We start from the raw sequence: 21085 nt of genomic DNA, 5'->3' as shown, positions 1-21085 counted from the left end.
AGTGCATGACGCATAAGAGAATTAATCAATCAGAGTTGTCTATTTCCCTCCCTAGGATAGAAATAAAGACCTCTGATTGGTTAATTATACATTATACATTATACATTTTGTACTATGCAGAAGGCTGTGCGACGACCCTCTCAGCTTCTCTCTGATGAAACGTGGCCTGTTCTTTTTAGCTGCACTGATGCACTGGTGCAATAAGTTAAAGTGAGACAAATATGTTTTTTCTCATTCTAACTTGTTGCACCAGTGCAGCAGTGCAGCGAAAAAGAACAGACCAATGGTGTCTCGTGGTGTCTCGATCATGTAATTTTTCCCCTAGGGCGGAAACGTGAAAGTGAAAAATTTAAAGTTACTGTCTCTTTCTATTTAACATTAATAGAAAGAGATAGTTACATAAAACTTTTCACTTTTCACATTTCCGTTATAAAGAAAAAGTTACGTGATTGCTACCCAGCAGACCGTACAGACCATCCTGTGCCATCCTGTAAACGGCAAATGTAAAGAGAAGAGTTCAGTACCATTTTGAAATAACTTTTAAATTGAAACTATTTAACTTTCAGTGCGCACTAATTCTCCCAGTGAAAATATGAAGAAGGAAGCATTGCACCGATTACACGCATCGATACGAAAACAAATGGAGTTCTATTTCAGCGACTCTAATTTGAGCAAGGATCGTTTCCTATCAAAACTTTTGCAAGAGAATCCCTGTAAGTATTTCTTCCTTGTGTCTTTTGCCTATATTAATTATTTGAATGAATTTTTATTTAATGTATATAATAGTATAAAATCTTACATTTTAGTTTTTTTAAAAGATATCAAAATATCGATCGTAATTGTTCTTGGTCTTTTAGATGTGGATCTTGAAGTATTTACCAGGTGTAACAAGCTGAAAGAACTGACCACGGATGAGCATATGATCACCGCAAACAAGATAGCTAAGGCTCTGCAGGAGTCAACAATGTTGAAAGTATCCGAGGATGGTACAAAGGTCTGTCGAGTAACACCGATTCAGACAAAAGAGAATGTTGACCAGTGCACAATTTATGTACAAAACTTACCACCAGGAGCGGACCATGACTGGTTGATCTCTGCTTTTTCCAAATATGGAACTGTAGATTATGTTTCGATTCCACGTTACAAGAGCAATAACAAGATAAAGGGATTTGCATTTGTGGAATTTGATACACCTAGCCATGCTCAAAAATGCCTTAAGGTAAGAGGAGTCGTACTTGTTTGCCAAATATTATATATTGCTATATAATTGCTATATGAGAGATAATAGTTCTAACTTTCATAACTTGGTGATGTGTTACTTTAATGTATTACTTTTAGATTAATATTTTATTTTATAGACATTCCAAAAAAAAGGATATGTTTTGCCAACACATGCATCCCCCACTGAACTATTAAGTATATCAACATTTAAACAATCTAAAAGTGATATAATAATTGGAGTGTTGGTTGATGATTCAAAGGCTAAAAAAAAATTGAAAGAGAATGAAGAAGAAGCGTTCAATGAAGAAACAGACTCCAAAGATAATTTATGCAAAGTTATAGAAGATAATAATAGCAAACAAAGTAAAAAAAGAAAACATTCTTTGGAAAAATTGCATGTTGTAGATGAAAATGACATTAAAGTCAAAAAAGATAAAAAAGAAATTGCCACTCAAAATATAGTAGATCAGCAAGACAAAAAAGGAAAGGTACTCAAAGCTGAATTTGAAGTTAAGGTTAAGGATAATCCCTGTGATACCGAAATACATGTAACGGATAATGGTGATAAACGAAATTTTAAAAGGAAAAAGTATTCAGAAAAATTGTCTGTTAAAGACGAATATGACATTAAAATAAAGAAAGAAGAAGTACATAAAAGTACGACAAATCGGCGGAATAAAAAAGTACTAAAAAAAGACTCTGAAGGCAAGAAAAATATATATGACAATGAAATAAATGCAGCAGATGGCAATAAAGAAAATATAAAGGAAGAAAAATGTGTCCTGGAAAAATTACAAGTAGACGAAAGTGATACTAAAGCAAAAAAAAGAAAAAAAACTAAAGATGAAACTATAACAGATTGGCAAAGTGAAAAAGAACAAGTGCCAACAGAAGAACTCGAAGACAAGAATAATAATCATAGTAATGAAATAGATACGACAGATAATCGACAAAATCCAAAGAAAAGAAAAATTTCAGAAAAATCATATAGCAAAGATGAAAGAGACAAAGGAAATACAGAAAATCAAGAGAATAGTCGCAATAAAATTACAGAAAAAAAGAAAAGAAGACACACTGTAAATGACACAATCACTGTAGAAGACATTAGCGGAGAAGCAATAAAAGAAGAATGTCAAAAACCAGTGACGAGTTCAAATAAAAATAAAACAAAATTCGAACATTCGTTTAATGAGGATGAGAATATTGAGACAAATGTTTTATCACAAACTGTAAAACATTCTATAAGAGATTTCGGTACGAGTAGTAGTGATATTGAGGAAACTAATAAAAGAAAGAAGAAAAAGAATCGGAAAAAGAGAAATAAAATTTTGGACAATGATATTTACAGTAAGATAGGATTGCAAATAATGGCAAAATCAGATTGGAAGCATCTTCGAAACAAATATTTAGATTTCCAACGACATAAAATGTCACAATTGAAAAGGCATTTGAGAAAAGCTGAAGGAGAAAAAGGCGGGATTATGACAAAATGGTATCAGGAAGACTGGTCTGTAATACACATTATCCGTAAATCTGAACATGCATTGGATGAATTAATATGTGAAAATGATGGCGAGAAACCTAATAGGGAAGAAAAGTCTTATGGACGCGTTAATTATGCACCAGGAATTATAGTAAAAGTTGAAATGGATGAACCTTGCACAAATGTGCGAAGTTTTAAGGTAATAGTGATGTCATTAAACAAAGAATTTTTGTCATAAATTAAATGTTACATCTTTAATCAGAACATTATAAATGTATGACATTATATTGAGAATTGAATTTTAGATGGAATTAAGAAACAATTCAGTGAAATATATAGATGTAACGACTGATTCTTGTGAAGCCTATGTAAGATTTGATACAGCAGAAGCTGCGCAGGCATTTACCCAGAAGAGCTACGAAGGAAAACACTTCATTGTTTTAGAAGGTATAAATATTTTATATACGTAATATCGATTTTTTAATGTCTTGCAACAATGTCCAATGTTCTCTACATATACCTGTAGTACACACATATACAGATATATGGAACATACAACATCTCTTCCAAATGGAAGCTTCCCTATTAGATAGAGAAGTTTTAAAAGACAAAATACTTTTAATGGCCCATCTGGCTTCCATTGAAGAGAAGGAGCATAAAAATTTTTTACAGAATCAAACTTGAGATCTTTAGTGTAACAGACTAGGAAGCCAATTTTTCAACTTGTACAAAAAAATTCTCACATATGAAATTAATCCTATGCATTCATCAATTGGTATATTTACTTTTAGGTCTCGAATTATATACTAATCGTTGAACGCACAGCGTTATTTTCGTGTTAGAGATTTTTTTATACGAGTTCAAGAATCAGTGCATTATTTGCTGCAACACTCATTCTTTTGATAAATATTTTTCGTATTGCAAATAACATATTCATTACTAACTTTATGTATCTTTTTTTTCAGGTGATGAAGAGAAAATATATTGGGAAAAAATATCGAAAGACAGGATGGAAAAATTGAGTAGAAAAGGAAGTCGACCAAAGAGTACTAAACTGCTAAAACGAGCAGAAAAAGAACTTGAAAAATGTACAAAGTTCGATCAGGATTGATTATTATATTTTTTATGGATATGTGCACGCACGCACGCGCGCCTTATGCCGTCAAATCCGTATAACACATAACACAACATATAAATAATGACACTTATTATACAATTAAAACCATTAAAGAAAATTTAGAAAAATTAACTTGTATAAAATTTAATCCCTTTGTCATTTACAAGATTGATCATTATAATTCATATTTTAAGGATTTATTCTAGTATACACATATTTTTAAATCTACCATCTTCCTCTGTCTCCTCCTCGACCTCCACCTGAACGATTAAATCTACCACCTCCGACTTTTGAAACCTCCATTATTGCCGCCTCTTCCTCTACTGAAAGATTCTCTTCTGCTACCTCTACCTTTTCTGCCTTCAGCACTTCTTTTCATGACCCTGCCAGGACCACCAACAAAATTGTTTGGTTTCTGTAAATAATTCTAAAAGCTATTTTTCTCGGAACTCATAAAAATTTGTAATTTTCTGTAAATATTTGAGTGTAGTTATATACTTTTCTAGAGAATATTAAAATTTTTTTTCAGATAAGTACAAAATTCTATAGTTTTCTATAGCTTAATATTGTCTGAAAAAGCTGCAGAATTTTATTTTTTACATTTTTAAAATATCCTAGCTAACCTTAAATATTCCTGAGACATTTCGTTTCAAATTTACGGGTAATGTGCGTTACAGACCAATCTTTCTGATACCATTTTGTCATAATCCCGCCTCTTTCTCCCTCAGCTTTTCTCAAATGCATTTTCAATTGTAACATTTTATGTCGTTACAAATCTAAATATTTGTTTCGAAGACGTTTCCAATCTGATTTTGCCATTATTTGCAATCCTATCTTACTGTAAATATTATTGCCCAAAATTTTATTTCTTTTTTTCCGTTTTTTTTTTCTTCTTTCTTTCATTAGTTTCCTCAATATCGCTGCTCCTCGTACCGAAATCTCTTGAATTAAGTACTGCAATGTAAATGCTACTTACCAAATAAATATCGCGATGTCATCCGCCCCGGAACCGATCCATGTCGATTGTCACGATCTGCAAATAAGAAAAGAACACACATCAATGATAGCGAAGGGATTAATTCCTCAATCGTGACGCGCGATTAACGCATTGAGTGTCGCGCAATCGCTTTCTCCGCTTGAACAAATATTAATTTAATAAATAATTTTACGTGTTCGACTGGATTATAACGTTAAATTGACATGTGTTACACTTACCAATTAAGTAATTTGCAATGCCATTCGTCCCGGAATCGATTCATTCTGCGTTCGTCGCATTCTGAAAGTGATACGCAAATTAAGATGACGTGAAACGACTTCGTTTCTTTCGCGCGATCAGCTTCAAGTGAGTGGCGCCGCGCTGCTCGGTACACCGAATCTTTTCGCAATATCATGCGAAGAGAATGGCTTAGCAGCACGATGTTACAAAAAGATTCGATACTGGCATCGCTGGGTACGCGTCCCTACATGTCGATTGTCCACACAAATAATCGATGATGCGACAACTGTCTTTTTGCGATATTGCAAGTATTGTCCAATATATGGAAAGTGCATAAACACAAAGTTAAGACTGAGAATTTAGCTCAAGTTACGATGCAGATTTGACTTACCAAGTAGATAGATATGGCGCGACATTTGCTTCCCGGCACCGGTCCATGTCAGAACTGCCTCGATCTACAAATCAAAAAAGAAAATGCAATTAAGATATGACGAAGAGATTGTTTCTCGCACAATCACCTTTGCGTATCACGATTGACATGTCGCTACGAATCGCGATCTTCGCTCGAACAAGTATATTGACAGATACGCGTTCAAACGAATTACAATTACGTATGATTGATATATATCACCAATTAAGAGATTCGCGATGCCATATTTGCTCCGGTCCCGGTCCATCCTGCGTCCGTTGCGTTCTGAAAGTGCTATACAAAAAGATGGAGTAAAATGGCTTTGTCTCTCTCTCGCGCGGTTAACTTTACGCATCAAGAATTACACAGCGTTTAAAGGGCCATCTACAATGGAGAGTTGTAGGCCGTAGCAGTAGTCGTAGACAATATTTTCATTACGTACTGTTTTACTGATTACGGCCTACAACAGACATTGAGCCAATTCAGTGGGTGCTTACAATGAGCGTTTAGGTGTTCGGGGTTAGTTTTTAGTCACCTCTCTATGATAGCCGGCTTGTATATTATTGTTACGTCGTTTATATTATTGACAGCATGGTCGTAGATTTAGCGTTGTTACGACTAAAACACTCCATTGTAGATGGCCCTTTATGCAAAACACATACAAAGAAGCTCGATCTTGATTCTTGAGTCTTCAGCATGCTGTTATTTTCATTTCACTCACTTCTTTTACTGTCCCATGCTAATAATGGCTACGTTCAGAAAACACAACCGTTGCACAACAGGGGCCCGATTCTTGAAGTCATTCGCAAGAGAAACGTATACGCAAATACTCGCTCTAACAGAAAGTTGTAAGTTTATTGGTTAATAGCCATACGATAGCCAATAAATTTCCAACTTTTCTGTAAGAACAGAATTTGCGAATACATTTCTCTTGCGAATGAATTCAAGAATCGAGCCCCAGGGCCCCGATTCTTGAATTCATTTGCAAGAGAAACGTATTCGCAAATTCTGTTCTTACAGAAAAGTTGAAAATTTATTGGCTATCGTATGGCTTTTAACCAATAAACTTGCAACTTTTCTGTTAGAGCGGGTATTTGCGCATACGTTTTCTTGCAAATGAATTCAAGAATCGAGCCCCAGTTGAGTAATTCACTAATATAATTGGTCTAAATTTAGAGATCTAACAGTAAGGACCAATAATCACTGACCGCTCACTGATCACTTGTGTTTTCTGAACATAACCAATGTGAGTATTTACCAATGATCGATAATGTAAAAATCACAAAAGCAAACTTTACAAATTTGTAAAATATTGTAAAATATTGTAAAATATACTGAAGTAAATTAATAACATTGTAGTACGAAATGTTATTAATTAATATAATAACACTCATAACTTTCTACAATAAATGTAATCAAATTTTTGCAATCTTTTGTAATAATGTTGATAATTACCGACGTCAGAATTTGACCAATCGTTGATACGTACTATAATAAAAATTTGAAACTTCCTCATTGATAAAGTTTAAAAGAATATTTGTTATTTTTAGAAATTATATCAATAATGACACATAATTATCTATGTGTCATGCATTTTTATTAGAAAAAAATTGTTATCTGCATTTACTTCGTATACTTATATTACGCTTGGAAAGTTGTTATTACGTATTTAGATTCGGCGGAAGTGAGAAAATTCGAGACTCAATAGAAGGCATTAGAAGGTCGAGTGTGACAAATCATGGATACATAAATATATTCTCTTTCATTTTCATCGCAACTCACACGTAACCACAAATGCTTCATATCAATTATAACGGTAAGTTTAAATTTAACTTTTCCTATTATCAAATTTTCTTCACTCTTAATTAGTTCACTCTAATCGTATTTGTATTATATTGATAGAATGTTATCTTCCTTCTTTCTTTTTAAATGTTATCACTATTTAAATACACAATTATACGATTGACAATACAGCGGTTTACGAGCTTTCATGTCATTGACATCGTAAGACTAGTCTAACTAATGGTTTCGTTTAAATTGCTCGTAACAATCTAACTACAAGAATACATCGCTGATAGTAATAAACAAATGCAATCTAGATGAAAATTGATCGTATACTCGATGCGAATTTGTTGATAATACGGTTGCTCAATGCGTTGTAAGAGCCTAACCTCAATGTTGTATTAAATCTGATGCAACTATGCAACTCTGGAGAAATCATTCTTAATCATAATCAGATTGTGATAGATATTAATATAAGTGTCGTAAGCGTAAATTGTAAATACTTCACGATTGTCAAATTAGTATAAATTCGAGGAAAAGATATCGAAACATTCAGAGTCATTTGTCACACTGATAAGAACATAAAGGTATCTTACAGCAATATTCACTTCGTTCATTTTATTAGTAATTCATTATTGTCACTGTAGAAAAGTTTAATTTAAAATAATTAATTTTACAATCTAGACGTTTTATTGTTGCAGCCTAAATGTTCAATTATTGATCGGTAATCTTGATTAAACGAACAAAATATGGAACCAGTTCAATCTGAAAGTCGTAAAGTGATGGAAATAAGTGCAGAGAATAAGGAGCTATCTTTTAAGTTGGATGAACCTGTTACTACAGTTTTAAATTCAAGTTTCTTAAATGACGTCAATGGCAGTGAGGACGAAAGCCTTTCTTTTATTGTGCTTGGGAAAGATTCTGTAGATGCCCAGGCTTCCTTGTTGGCTTCCTATGTTGACATCCAGCAGAAGAGCATGTCAATCGTAAGTATATTGCAATTTCATTTTATTTCACAATTAAATAATGCTTTAGGAAATGAAAAATGAAAGTATATCTCTTGGCAGGATTACAAATCAATGGTGTCGTCACTGAATGTGACCGAGATGCAACAGAGATTGGTGGACGTGTTGCAGGAAAACGTAAAGTTAAAGGAAACCTTAAGACAGAATAACGAATCTATGAAACATCAGTTTACTACCTTGGCAGCCTGGCAAGAGGCAGTGACAAAGGTCCATCAAAATCACAAACAGAAGTTTGCAGAGACTAAAGAATTAATAAACCATCTTAAGGAGGAAAATGCAGAGTTAAAAGCTAAACTCTGGATGTTTCATCACACTGAGGATACAGGATTTGAAGTATATATAAATGTATAACATACACATGAAACTCTGTATAACTTTGTTGTCCATTTTTTTCCAGACGATTAATGCTTCTTCTGAATCTACCATTAATATTTCTAATCAAGCAGAACTTGAGCAGAACATACCCAAACTTACAGATGCAATATCAAAAATGAATATGGAAAAGTATAAAGAATACATAGCATCTGTAATATCTGAGAAATTTACTGATAAAGATCTACAACAACCCTCAAAAGTGGAAAAGGATTTAGAATCGGCAATGAAATCATTAAACTATAGTGACAGCTATAGTTTTGAAGAATGTGTAAAAACTGTTGAAAGTCTGAAATTTTCAGAAGTGTGTTCTGCAAAAGATCAGGAAATTGCTTCCTTGAAAGAATCTATTGCTTTGCTTAAACAAAAACTACAATTTGTACGATTTTTTAAATTATTTGCTAAATATTTGAAAGGTAATTAAATTTAGAAAATAAATTCAAATTATCTTTTAAATTTTACAGGTTCTTAATCCAATCAGATCCCAAGATTTATCGGAAACGTCCAATTTAAATCGTCAGAAATTCATGCAAAATATAAAGCAGTATAACGATATGTTGCAAGAATTAACTGAATGTTTTATAATACAAGTGGGACGTTTTGCTACCATAGAAAAAAGTTTAAAGGAAATTACGGATATACTTAAACTTGACGATAACTCAAACATACAGTGTCAAGAAAAATTATCTCAGTGTTGCAAACAATTAGCTGATGAGCAAGTACAAATTATTACTGATAGACAAACACTAATTAAGTCACAAAATCAATTTCAAAAGATATTTTCTGATTATAATTCTATCTTATATGAAATGGAAATAATTCTCGATGAAAATACAAAGTTAAATTTACAAACATCAGAACAACTAGAACAGATTAAAAGCGACAGGCAATTATTAGAAGAAGAAAGAAAAATTCTCGATCAAGAGAAAAACGACCTAAAGAAAGAAAAAGAATCGTTCGAAAATCAGAAAAGTAGCTTAGATGTGGAACGTGTGTCATTACAAGAAGAGAAAAAACTTGTGGAACAAGAAAAAATTACTTTGAAGGAAGAAAAAATATCACTTGATCATCAAAGTAAGTTATATGAAAATTGCGAGAAAGATTTACAAAATGAGAAAAAAACATTGCAAGTTCGTTACGAACAGTTGACGGGTGAGACAAATGGTCTGCGACAGGAAATTGAAGAGAAGAATACAGAACTTCAAAAATTGATGAAGCAACTTTCGCAAAGCGTAAATAATTTTTTTCTTAATTTGAACTAATATAGTTTATATAACGTTTTAATTTCAAATACATATGTAAAATCGATACATTACAGCTTAAGTTTAATTATTTTTATGATGCTACTTTGTAGGCAGAACAGATAGAACTGCTAAAATCGCAATTAACGGTCTATGAAGAAGACTTTCAGCAGGAGAAGGGAGTAAAAGAAGTTTTGTTGGAAGAAAAGATTAATTTGAGTACAGAACTCGAAAAGCAAATAAGACTTAACAGAGAATTACAAGAACTTAATGACGTTGTCATAGTTCATAATAAAAACTCTAGTATCAATTCAGAACAAGCGTCCGAACACTCAGTAAGTAGCTTTAAATTTATTGTATCCAGAATGTTTTTTCCAAAAATAAAAATGATTGTTTCCTGGTTTCTATTACCACTAGAGCGGTGACAAATATAATGGACGTAGATGTGATGACAATGCCACTGTGCGAGAGAAGCGGTCAACTTCTCGAAATTATATCTTTCGCTTATTTTCAATGAAATAATGAATAATATTCAAATATTCAAATTTATTACCACAAATTGGTACATATACACACATATGTATAAAACGGATATAAATAAGTTCTATCGTTCTGCTTTTCTATAGTTTTTTCTCTAATTGTATGCAACGCTTTCGTATCGTAGTTGGCATTGCTAAATTGGTTTCTTTAGTCTTGATTTTTTTTCATTTACTTCTCCTTTGTTCTCTCTATTCTTTCAAAAATATAATTATATCTGAATTCTTACAAATTATATATATATATATATATACATACGCATCATAATATTGCTTAAAATAATTAGAAAAATGGGTGTGTGTGTGTGTGTGTGTGTTGTGTGTATGGATGTATGGTATGTATGATTAGTAAATATATCAATGTTTAATTCTCTCTTTATAAATATTATCTCAAATTTCTCTGCTAAATTATAACTTTAATGTTCAGTAAGTCTTGTATAAATACATTATTTTAGTTTTATGCATATTTAAATGGATATAATATTTATGTTTTATAATATTTCTATAAAAGAATGATTTTCTATAACTTATAATTTTGAGGAATATAGTTATTACATTGAGTTGTGATATCGAAATTGACAATAATAAGTTGATATTTTGCATTGATATTTTTAGTCTTGTGTTATAAATTACAGAATTGTAAGGAAAATCAGTATTGCATGTACACTTTATTGATAATAGTTAGAACAAGGGTTTTACATAGTTTCTATCTTTATTTTCTCATTATATCATTATATTCAATTATTATTTAAATATTGTGCATATTATTATTTAATGATTTGTTAATTATTATTATTATACGATTATTTGTTGTTTTTAAAATATACGAAGTGGTATACATTGAATTCGTATTACACGAATAGAACCTATGGAAACGACTCGACATTTGTCACAGCTCTATAGAATTTTGTTTTTGTTTTTTGTTTTTGCTTTTCTTTAAACCCAGATTATAATATGTGTATCAACTTGATTACAGAATGACTCCATGCGAATATGCCCAAAATGCTTGATGGCATTTCAGAATTTATCAGATTTAATGAAACATGTTGAAACATGTATAAACTAATCAAAAATACATGAGTATATAATCATATTTATATGTTTTTGTGAAAACATATAAGTTTGATAATATAAATACGCTAAACTGTTTTTGTTAAAACCAATTAGAGTGCATACAAAGAGAGTAAGCTTCATATTAGCACATATGTGTATTAATAATGTAGTCTCTTCTTCTTTCTTATATTGTTGAAGTATTAATTTCAGTTGATTTTTGTATTGATAAAGAATATTTTACAATAGATGGCTTTTAATGTCATTATGACGCATATATGATAATTTTATACATAGACTGGATACTTCTGTAATAATTAGACTAATGTTAAAAAATGCCATACGTTTTAAATCTAATTTTAACAAAGTTGTGTATTATAGAACATATTTAATGTATATAAAAAGCATATATTTTTAGAAATGCTAGTTTGTAATTAGTAGGGATGCACTTTGAAAAAATATTCAGATATTTTTCGATATTTCACACTTGTTAGTGAACATCTCTATTTTAATATTTGATATAATTTAGAAGGCAGTGCCAAAGAAAGAAAAAGATTAATAATTCTTTTAACAAGAGATGATTACAATGATAGGAGAAATATCTAAATTTTACACGAGAACATAATTTTTACATTACGTCATTTATATAATTGTGTACATCATATCTGTACGAAACCGTTAGTTACCTCATGTAATAGTAAGTAAATAATAAATAATTTTGAAAAAACGTACTCCTAATGTGTAAAAATAAAACTATTCTTGCAAGACCTATTTACAACAAATATATTTACGTGCAAATCTATATTAGATCTATAGTAGCTAGTAATCTGCATATATACATATGTACACCAAGCACGTCTTTCTCTCTCTCTCTCTCTCTCTCTCTCTCTCTCTCTTCTCTCTCTCTTTCTCTCTCTCTCTCTCGTCGCTCCAGTACGTCTATATTGAATCTACTATGAACACTTCTCAGAGAAAATATCTTTGTCCCTAGTTTCTTATTTATTTCTACCACGTCTGCGGAACGCGTTCGCGACCGAGCGATAACAAAGACAAGGCTGGGTGATGTGACTCGGACCATGGTCACTGTAACTTCGAGTAGCGCGAAGAGGGAGGGAGATGGAGAGGAGAAAAAGGTGATGCCTGACCTTGACTGGAGGAGCCGCGGTCAACGATTCCTCCCCGCGTGCCGACCAGAGAAGATGTATGTCTTTTTACACTGCGATCACCGCATGCGTTCTCATCGTCCCTCCATCTTTTCACAAATCAGTCGAGACCGAGTGGACATGCACCACCACGGCAACGACGACGACGACGACGACGACGACGACGACGACGACGAGAACGGCGGCGGCGGCGGTGATAGTGGCAACGACAAGCCCGCTCAAGGCAGGCTGGTTGCACATTTTCAAAAATTCTTTACAGGCAACGAGCGGACACTTGTTTGATGCACTCGTGGGAATACCCCATCGAGGCCGGTGATCCTCGCAAAAACGGAATGCGATCAGGCACCTCCCCGAATCCATCTAGTAGGGGTAACTGCATGAATGAATTAGAGAGAGTAATCGGAATTGTACATGAAATAAATGGTATTGATAAAATTTTTTAAAGTACAGATATTCCTCCACTTACAACATTCGATAAATTGAATAACGTTCATATTTCATGTAAATGAAACATTTATAGAAAATAATTATTCCATGATTAAAAACGATTGTAAGACCTCTCTTTAGGAGAGAGAAATAACAATAGAATTCTTTTTAATTATTATTTTTATGATTAAAGAACTACTATTTTTTAATATAACTCAATATAATATTTAGTATTTTTTATATATATACACTGAAAAAAAAAGTTGTTAATTTGACTAAATTTTTCAACTTAATTAAATTACTTCAATTCACCTATTTATATATTTCAGTAAAATATATAAGTAGGTCAATTAAAGTTTAAATATTTTATATATTTAAGTTAAATGCATAAATACTTGAACTGAAGAAATTTAATTGAGTTGAAAAATTTAGTCAAATTAACATCTTTTTCTCGATGTATATATAGTATATATAAATTTGACTCATAGTCATCAGTTTTAATGAGTGGTTCATTAGTTTAATCTATTAGTTCTATTTCAATCTATTGGTTCTATTTTTTACTATTCTTGGTCAATAACATACTGATCGTAAATTTGAAAATTCGTAAATTGAGATAGTTGTAAAGGATACATGTATAGATCTTATGCGTATATATCTATAATTTATTGACTGAGTTCTAGACTGGAACTGGAATTTTCTTACAAAATATATGCACATATACATAGAAGAAAAAAATCTAGAATCCACTTTACAGTTTTACTAATTCAATTTTATTTTGAAATGTCTGTTGATTTATTTTTCTAAATCTAGGAAAAATATGAGGGTTTTTACAAGAATACAACTCTGAATCTTTGAATGCTAATTGCAAAGATAAACGATTGGTACAGAGAATTACCTTGACTTAATAGACCGATGGTATTAATGAGACATTGATGGTCAACAGTACACTTCTGTCTCAGGACTCTTTTAATTTACATTACCTCAATGATGGAAAGGTGCAGCGTACGTTCGTTAATTGAGGTGACGAGCGGAAATGCGGGCGATGGCAACATCTTTTAATGCAGCATCCAGGGGAATCGATATTATCTTCGTAGTTGTGCGAAATATGCATAGAACACTTTTTCCTTATGAGACCGGTTGATCAAGGTTCAATTAAATCCCCTTTTCGAGTTAATCTTATTATTAAGATATAAGAAAAATAAAATAAAAAGTATTGATAAAAATTTTTGGAATCAACATATAAAATTCTTAAAACTTCAAGCATTAATGATATGGAGCAGGAAGTTTCGTATCTCTACAGATTTTCTTCACGTCCTTTTACAACATAGCGAATACGTTTCAATGTTATCATCGAGATAATAAGAAATTTGAAATGTTTTTTTGTCTTTGCCTTTCTCTTCTGTAATTACTTAATATAAGATTCTCTATTTGTTGAGGAAAATTTTCTACAGTTAAAAAAACAAAGAAGATGTGAATCAATTACATCCATAGCTATTTGAATTAATTTTTGTGTGTTTATATCTAAATGTTTAATATTCAGATTTTTTAAACCAATTCAATGTATAATTTACTGTCGTAAAATTATATTCTCTTATTATCTTTCTCTTATGTTCTCTTCAAAATTTTACTTTTCTCAAATGTAAAAAGCATATACAGTAAGTTAATTTGAAAAGTTATGGTACGCATGTCAAATTAGAATGTCCCCGAAATGTTTACTGTTCACGTTGCAGTTCTCTTTACGTGACATGTATAAGAGTTTCGGTTTCGATTATATAATTTTACGTCCTTTTAACAATTCCGTATACACTTCCGTTCTACTTAAAACATAACTGCGGTAAAACCGCGTGGTTGTTTATTCTGAACCGACCGAACTTTCGTCAAAAGACAGCACAGTTCAAGCATAAAAATACCGGACTGGTTAATGTCATCACTTATGATAAAAATGTAAATGTAACAAGAACGTTTATAGCTTTGTGAGAAAAAAGTGCATAATATTAACTTTGCAATGTCGTTCTTTATTTAGCAATCGTCTTTTCGCATAAATCCTTTTTTTTTTAATTTGTAGAAAAACAAACAACCGAGCCGTCAGAAGTCAGACCTTTATTTAAATAAAGCGCAAAAGTGTTGCGCAACTTCTAGGTCAGGGACATATTATTAAATTAATACTATTATATCGAAAATGATGTTGAGGGAGAAACTTAATTTTTATAATGTATTTAGAGTGCCAAGTATTAGCCTTCAATCAATCATTTTTCTTTAACCTTGACTTCAAATTTAATATACATATTCTAATCGTTAATGCTCAGACAGCACACAGATGTTTTAAAAACGTATTAAAAATGTATGTCGTTATCGTTCCGTACATATTTACATGAGATTCTTAAGTTTCTTTAGAACATTTTAAAAACGTCTCATGTTACTTTTTTGAAAAATGTTTATTTTAAGTACTAAACGGACCAAATTATTTGTTAATAAATATTGTATATTATATATACAGATGCTATTATTGAAATGTAATCAAATATAATATATATTAGATATCTGACGCTAGCTGCATGATAATGATGATAATTAATCGCGTGACTCGACGTTTCTAATCCGTAAACTACAAGTGGGGGGTAGCTATATTTTTTATTCTCTAGGTTATAATATTTTTTGAGCGTAAGAACAACGTATAGAATTCCAAGAATTATGATCTCTTCAAGTCATCGGTCATTATCATCCTCCCCTTAAATGGCCCTACGTAAAGGCCCGGTAAAATGAGATTCTAGTCCGGCAATGAAGGCGCGTCTTCCCAGAATCTCTTGCTCGCCAATGAAGCGATACCGAGAAGTATCATTAGATACAATTAGACGCATGCTAAATAAACTGTTTCTCTTGCGTAAATTCCAATACGGATGACTAATTATTTGTTTGTGCTGCGAGCGATCTGATTGCGGAATCGAAAATAAGATAGCTTCTAAAAGTAAGATGCGCGCGCTTGATCAAATTTTGCGAGAGATCGGAAATTATGGAGTTTTCGGTAAATCAAAATAGAGTGGTTCTATCAGCGATCATCACATTCAGTATTCATTTCTGATGACAAAGGAAAAACTATTCTGTTAATTATTAAACGTGTTTGAAGAATCATCGACAAAAGGTCAGCCATTTTAACGCCATGCATCTCTCAACGCTGAAGATATAGTCTTTATTCTTTAAACGGCTCTTGCTTTTATCTTTCATGTCAAGAAGCCGACGAAACTCTATTAATTTAGCCCTCATATATAGTGTCAAAAATGAAGAAATGTGGGTACGATTATTCCTCCTTCTTTTTCTTCCCCATCTCACCGAGATTAAGGAACTTCAATGTGATCACGGGAGGGGGGGGGGAAATGAAGACGTCAGGGCGTCGCAACGAGACAGGTTGATTCGAAGGGAGTATCTGCGAGAAAAAAATCGGCGAGGTCGAATTACTCTCGCCTCGAGGATTTTACGAGGATCACGTCCTCGGTCGCGGCACCTCCCCGCGGCATCATCGCGGAATCCCGGAATCCCACGAAAATACTCACGGCATTGGCATGCCTGTTTGCGGCTCTTTGTGCCGCAACTGGTAAACCCCCGCGCGCTCGTTCGCGTCTCCCGCCTCGTTCGCTCGCGCGAAACCGCGCAGGTAGCCGACGACAGTGCGTGCGGATTCGCCTGTGTGCACGTGTTGGTGCCCCACGTCGTGAAAACGCGCGCCCGCGGCTCGCGGTCCCGGCGTATATAAGGTCCCGCTGCACTCGAAATGGAATCAGTCTTCGATATGTTGCGCCCATTGCATTTCGTAAGTGGTTCCGCGTCTTCGACGTCGATGCACCATCGTCGTCCCGAAGACGCGCTCTTCCTCCCTTCGCTCCTCTCGGATTCTTTTTCTTCGCCCGCGTCGCGTGTGCACGCTATCTTCACGACGACACGAAACGCACGTCAGTCGCGAGCCCCGATTAACCGGCTCGATTAACTAAATTAGCGCAATTCGCATCCGTGACCGATCACGTAGCGCTCGAAACGAGCCAGACAATCAAGTCGGGATCTATAAATATCACATTAATCGAATATAAATTGATGATACAAAGAATTTTAGTTAAATAACACCAGAGATTTTATTATCAAAGTATATAATTAAAATATGTTCGATATTGTAAATCCTTTTTAGAAAAAGATACTCTGCTTTAAAATTTCTAAAGTTCTGTCAACTACGTTGTTATTATTGCGTTTCTTATTGCAAATCGCATACAATGGAAGCGGCCGACAAGAAACTTCGAGGATTTTTCAAGTGTATTCAATAGAAAATCGCGATAATATTGCTTAAAATGGCGCAGAGCTTTTCGAGCAATATAACATCCCCGAGCTGTACATCGACACGAGTTACGACCAAAATCGCATCAAAGAAATATTCGATTTATCGCGGATCGAGAGAGGACGATAACGAAAGATCACACGACTCATATAAATTGATTCTAGGTATTCCTCCTCGCGGCGTTCGCCTTCGTCGTCGCCGTAGAGAACGGCGAAGCTCCGGCAAATGTGCAGAACGAGATCGAACCGCAACCGGATGCAAATGCCAACAACGATCTAGAAGCGGACGCCACGTACTGGGGGTGAGTTATGAATCGTTAATTTCTATCTCTCTGATTTCGAGCCGGAAATCCGTGAATCCAAAATTATCATCCTTAGATAATTTAGAACCACGAAGTAAAATATGATAAATATAATACATGAAAAGAACAATTTTGTTAAAGTATCTCAAGATTTAGCTGAACATGGAAAATAATTTTGTTAGACCGTCGGATAGTTTAAACAAATAATTATTATAATTAAACTGTACTAATAGAAAGAACTCTTCTCTACATTTTCATGCTGAAAATGGATTCTATATATAATATATATTCTGTATATATATAAATATATATTCTTTATAATAAAATACAAATATTATATATAGCTAACTTGCTCCGAGCAGATAAATTGGCAATCACGATAAGTTGCCTATAACTCCACATTAAATTAATGCAAACGTAATAGAAATAAAAAATAGATCGCAAATATGTATTTCTTGACAAATATTGTACGTTTTTCAAGTTATGTTATGATTGAATAGTAAAATAATGTGAAAACAAATTTATACTTTTTTAAATGTAGCTTGCTTTAATACAGAAACAATAGTCACACATTTCTCACGTGTGAGCTAGGTTTGCCTCAAATATAAGTCAACGTATCGTTACATATCTAATTTTTATTATTTTATTATAACAAATTACTATTATTATTCAAAATAATCCCTGTTACACACATATTGTAATAGTAATTTTTCTTTTAATTTTAACAATATATGACTTATTCTCTCAAAACATCAATAAAATTTTGAAACATTCGGAAACTTATTTGTTTCCTCTTGGATGAGATGTTTGTTTTTATTGTTAATAATGTTTAATACCTGTTTGATTTAAATAAAACTTTGAGAATAATACTTATATTATAAAAGAGATATTTTGCCATAACTTCCATTATTTCTTTCGTTATAAATACGTAAACGGAACGCAATGTTAACTCGTTTCTTGTTTCCACGAATCCCTTCTTCTCTTACGCTCTCGGAAATCGGAACTTGCGTGTGGTGATCTCTCGGGACTTTTTCCGTATTTTTTAAATTTTCTCGGTATTTAAAGTTGGGACGCGTCGTCAAAACTACTAACAACAAGCATTGAACAACTATCACGTATCCCATCGTAATGAGGGCTTACCCAACCTCGATTATACACCTCACGGTACACTTTGTATGCGTCTTGCTCGTTTACGGCGCTTATGACTCGTTCGTAAAGATGAAAGTCGCGTAAGACGTCGAGGAAAAAATATGGCATTTTTGTGGTACAGTGTTTCTTCATTCGCATTCACAACCCGCATCCCGTCCTGCCTCTTCCGCCTGCCTATGAATCACAATGTTACACGTTCCTCGTAATCCCATAGTCGTGCACATAAATACTCTAACTATTATTCGCGCGCATAAATGACGCAATTTCAATGCGCAATTAACGCTAAGGCGAGCCGCGACGATCAATTTGTAATGATTTGGCGGGCCGTATACATTTCGTCAATTTCTCGCGAGTGACACCTCGAACTCTTACTGTCAAAACTTACTGTTTATAGAAAAAGCGCACAGAAACTTCTCATTGCATGTTGAAATTAAAGTTTTGACATTTGTCTGCATAACGAAATATTCTAATTTCTTTAATTTTGATTTTAATTAACTACCGAGAAACATTAGAGTCATAAAAAGCATGATCGATATTTGAAATCGAAAGATATCTTAAATTTTGTACTAAATGTATATATAAAAACATATACGCTTCGATTTCAGACTATTTGCATTTATAAAATCTACAATATTTCTCGTTAACGTTCCTAGTACTTTAAATAATAATTTAATGACGATAAAAGTAGAAGTCGAATCCAGACATACAGAATGATGTACACTGCTATTTTATAAATGTTACGTACGCAATCACGGTTGTAACTTTACTACTAATCATATCATTACGCAGCACAAGTGATATCTTTTATATTTAATCTTTTCCTTTGCCTATAAGTAATGTATATAAAGTTTTTAATTCATATCAAATAAAAAGTTACTTGATATCAATAGAAGACCAATTTTTCTTCTCCAATTGAACAATTTTCTTTTTAAAATTAAATTCTCACATTCAGTATATTTGAATATTTCCGTTAAAAAAAAATCATCACTAAATAAAAATTAATTTTGAAACTGGTCATATCTCCGGCATTATTCGTTTAAAAAAGTAGCAATTTTTGGACGCTCTATATATTTCATAAAACCTGTCACGCCTTAAATTACACATTGTTAATTTTTATTAATAATATAAGCATGAAAATTCCTTCTATATTCAAATAACTTGATCGAACGATTCATCAACTATTTCAGATATTACGGACGACCATATAGATACTATGGTGGCTGGGGAGGATATGGCAGAGGATACAGCGGTTGGGGAGGACTCAGCGGTTGGGGAGGATTGGGCGGCTGGAGAGGAGGATATTGGGGCGGACGAGGATATGGTGGCTGGGGTGGACGAGGCTATGGTGGTGGTTGGGGCTGGGGATATTGGGGTTGATGTGAACTTCGTGTACCACCCGCGTGATACTTTATCGCTATCAACATAGCCTTCGGGCTCTTCGTATGAATTCTTTTTTCTAAGATACGCGAAGCTTTTTGACAGCTTCATTAGCTTTGTAAGTCTTCATTGAAATCTCCATTGTACAAGAATAAAGAAGATATGTGAAAGAAACGTGAGATACTTTGCTTCTTGCCATTATCCCTATCCGATCGTACATTCTGACGTAAAGTAAAAGAATTCTGTTCCAAGATAAGACATTAATAAATAACATATCCTATAATTGTAATTCTGTAAAGATTAAACTATGCAATAACAGAAATAAAAAATGTTTTAACAAAAAACTACAAAACAAAGATAAACATTTTACAAATTTTTAAGAATTAAGGAACGTAAAAAAGAATCAAATACTTTTTAGAAATTTAGATTGAATATTTAAGAGAATTTGCAACAGAATTCTCTTCCATTTAACATATATAACAATAGTTACCACAAGTAAGTATAACAGATTTGGGGGTATGGGTCGAATAAGGAAACGCGAGATGTAAAAAACTGTAATTATTATTAATCGTAATAATATGATTATTGACAATGACGCGACTATGTGCACATTAAAACACCTTATCTGTATCTTACAAGATCAGCTTTCTTACACTATATACAATAACTAAATATCATATTACTCATTTGCATTATATAATAAAATTATCTATATATTTATATTTATATTTTTGTATATATATATATGTTCATATTTATATATTTATATATTTATATATATATATACTCGTTTTTATATAATATTAAATTTATCGTTATTTGTTGTTAGAGTAATTGTTATTTCTATATATATATATATATATATATATATATATATATATATGTATATATATATATGC

At 32.7% G+C, this 21085-nt stretch overlaps 4 protein-coding genes across 15 annotated transcripts in view; 3 read left to right on the top strand and 1 right to left on the bottom strand.

Moving 5' to 3' along the window:
- LOC105830577 (long-chain-fatty-acid--CoA ligase ACSBG2-like) overlaps positions 1–6268 on the bottom strand; it is a 47470-nt gene extending 41202 nt beyond the window's left edge. Inside the window, exons 1-5 of one of the 10 annotated variants that reach the window (XM_036288114.1) lie at positions 6109–6255; positions 5556–5740; positions 5429–5492; positions 5037–5097; positions 4798–4854 (exon numbers count right to left, since the gene is read on the bottom strand). In XM_036288114.1, the coding sequence (XP_036144007.1) occupies positions 4798–4819 (22 nt within the window). In that variant the 5' untranslated portion in view covers positions 4820–4854; positions 5037–5097; positions 5429–5492; positions 5556–5740; positions 6109–6255. Of the gene's footprint in view, positions 1–4797; positions 4855–5036; positions 5098–5428; positions 5493–5555; positions 5741–5943 lie in introns of all 10 variants that reach the window. The other 9 variants (XM_036288118.1, XM_036288116.1, XM_036288119.1 and 6 more) reach the window with 9 other exon arrangements.
- On the top strand, positions 325–4205 carry LOC118645984 (la-related protein 7-like). The gene is made up of 6 exons (XM_036288112.1): positions 325–503; positions 567–713; positions 858–1219; positions 1359–2903; positions 3010–3151; positions 3670–4205. Exons 2-6 carry the CDS (start codon positions 593–595, stop codon positions 3813–3815), a joined length of 2316 nt encoding a protein of 771 aa, XP_036144005.1. The 5' UTR covers positions 325–503; positions 567–592; the 3' UTR covers positions 3816–4205.
- Positions 6269–7045: 777 nt separating the features above from the next.
- On the top strand, positions 7046–13050 carry LOC105834501 (optineurin). Of its 3 annotated transcripts, XM_012677035.3 has the most exons (8): positions 7046–7262; positions 7930–8214; positions 8296–8586; positions 8651–9004; positions 9090–9857; positions 9980–10201; positions 10284–10428; positions 12444–13050. In XM_012677035.3, the coding sequence occupies exons 2-7, from the start codon at positions 7978–7980 to the stop codon at positions 10386–10388; spliced, it is 1977 nt and encodes a 658-aa protein (XP_012532489.1). In that variant the 5' UTR covers positions 7046–7262; positions 7930–7977; the 3' UTR covers positions 10389–10428; positions 12444–13050. The 3 variants fall into 3 exon arrangements, with proteins under 3 accessions (XP_012532489.1, XP_012532491.1, XP_012532490.1); XM_012677037.3 differs by lacking the exons at positions 10284–10428; positions 12444–13050 and adding an exon at positions 11379–12183 and having other exon boundaries at positions 7048–7262; XM_012677036.3 differs by lacking the exons at positions 7046–7262; positions 12444–13050 and adding an exon at positions 7400–7815 and having other exon boundaries at positions 10284–10634.
- Positions 13051–16698: 3648 nt separating this feature from the next.
- On the top strand, positions 16699–20360 carry LOC105834496 (keratin-associated protein 19-2). Its single transcript, XM_012677026.3, has 3 exons — positions 16699–16846; positions 17524–17660; positions 19997–20360. The coding sequence occupies exons 1-3, from the start codon at positions 16808–16810 to the stop codon at positions 20184–20186; spliced, it is 366 nt and encodes a 121-aa protein (XP_012532480.1). The 5' UTR covers positions 16699–16807; the 3' UTR covers positions 20187–20360.
- The last annotated feature ends 725 nt before the right edge of the window (positions 20361–21085 follow it).

The sequence above is a fragment of the Monomorium pharaonis genome, chromosome 6 (assembly GCF_013373865.1).
Source record: "Monomorium pharaonis isolate MP-MQ-018 chromosome 6, ASM1337386v2, whole genome shotgun sequence".
Classification (NCBI taxonomy): Eukaryota; Metazoa; Arthropoda; class Insecta; order Hymenoptera; family Formicidae; genus Monomorium; species Monomorium pharaonis.
Note: the sequence above shows the minus strand (reverse complement) of the source record. Positions and strands in the feature narration are given on the sequence as shown.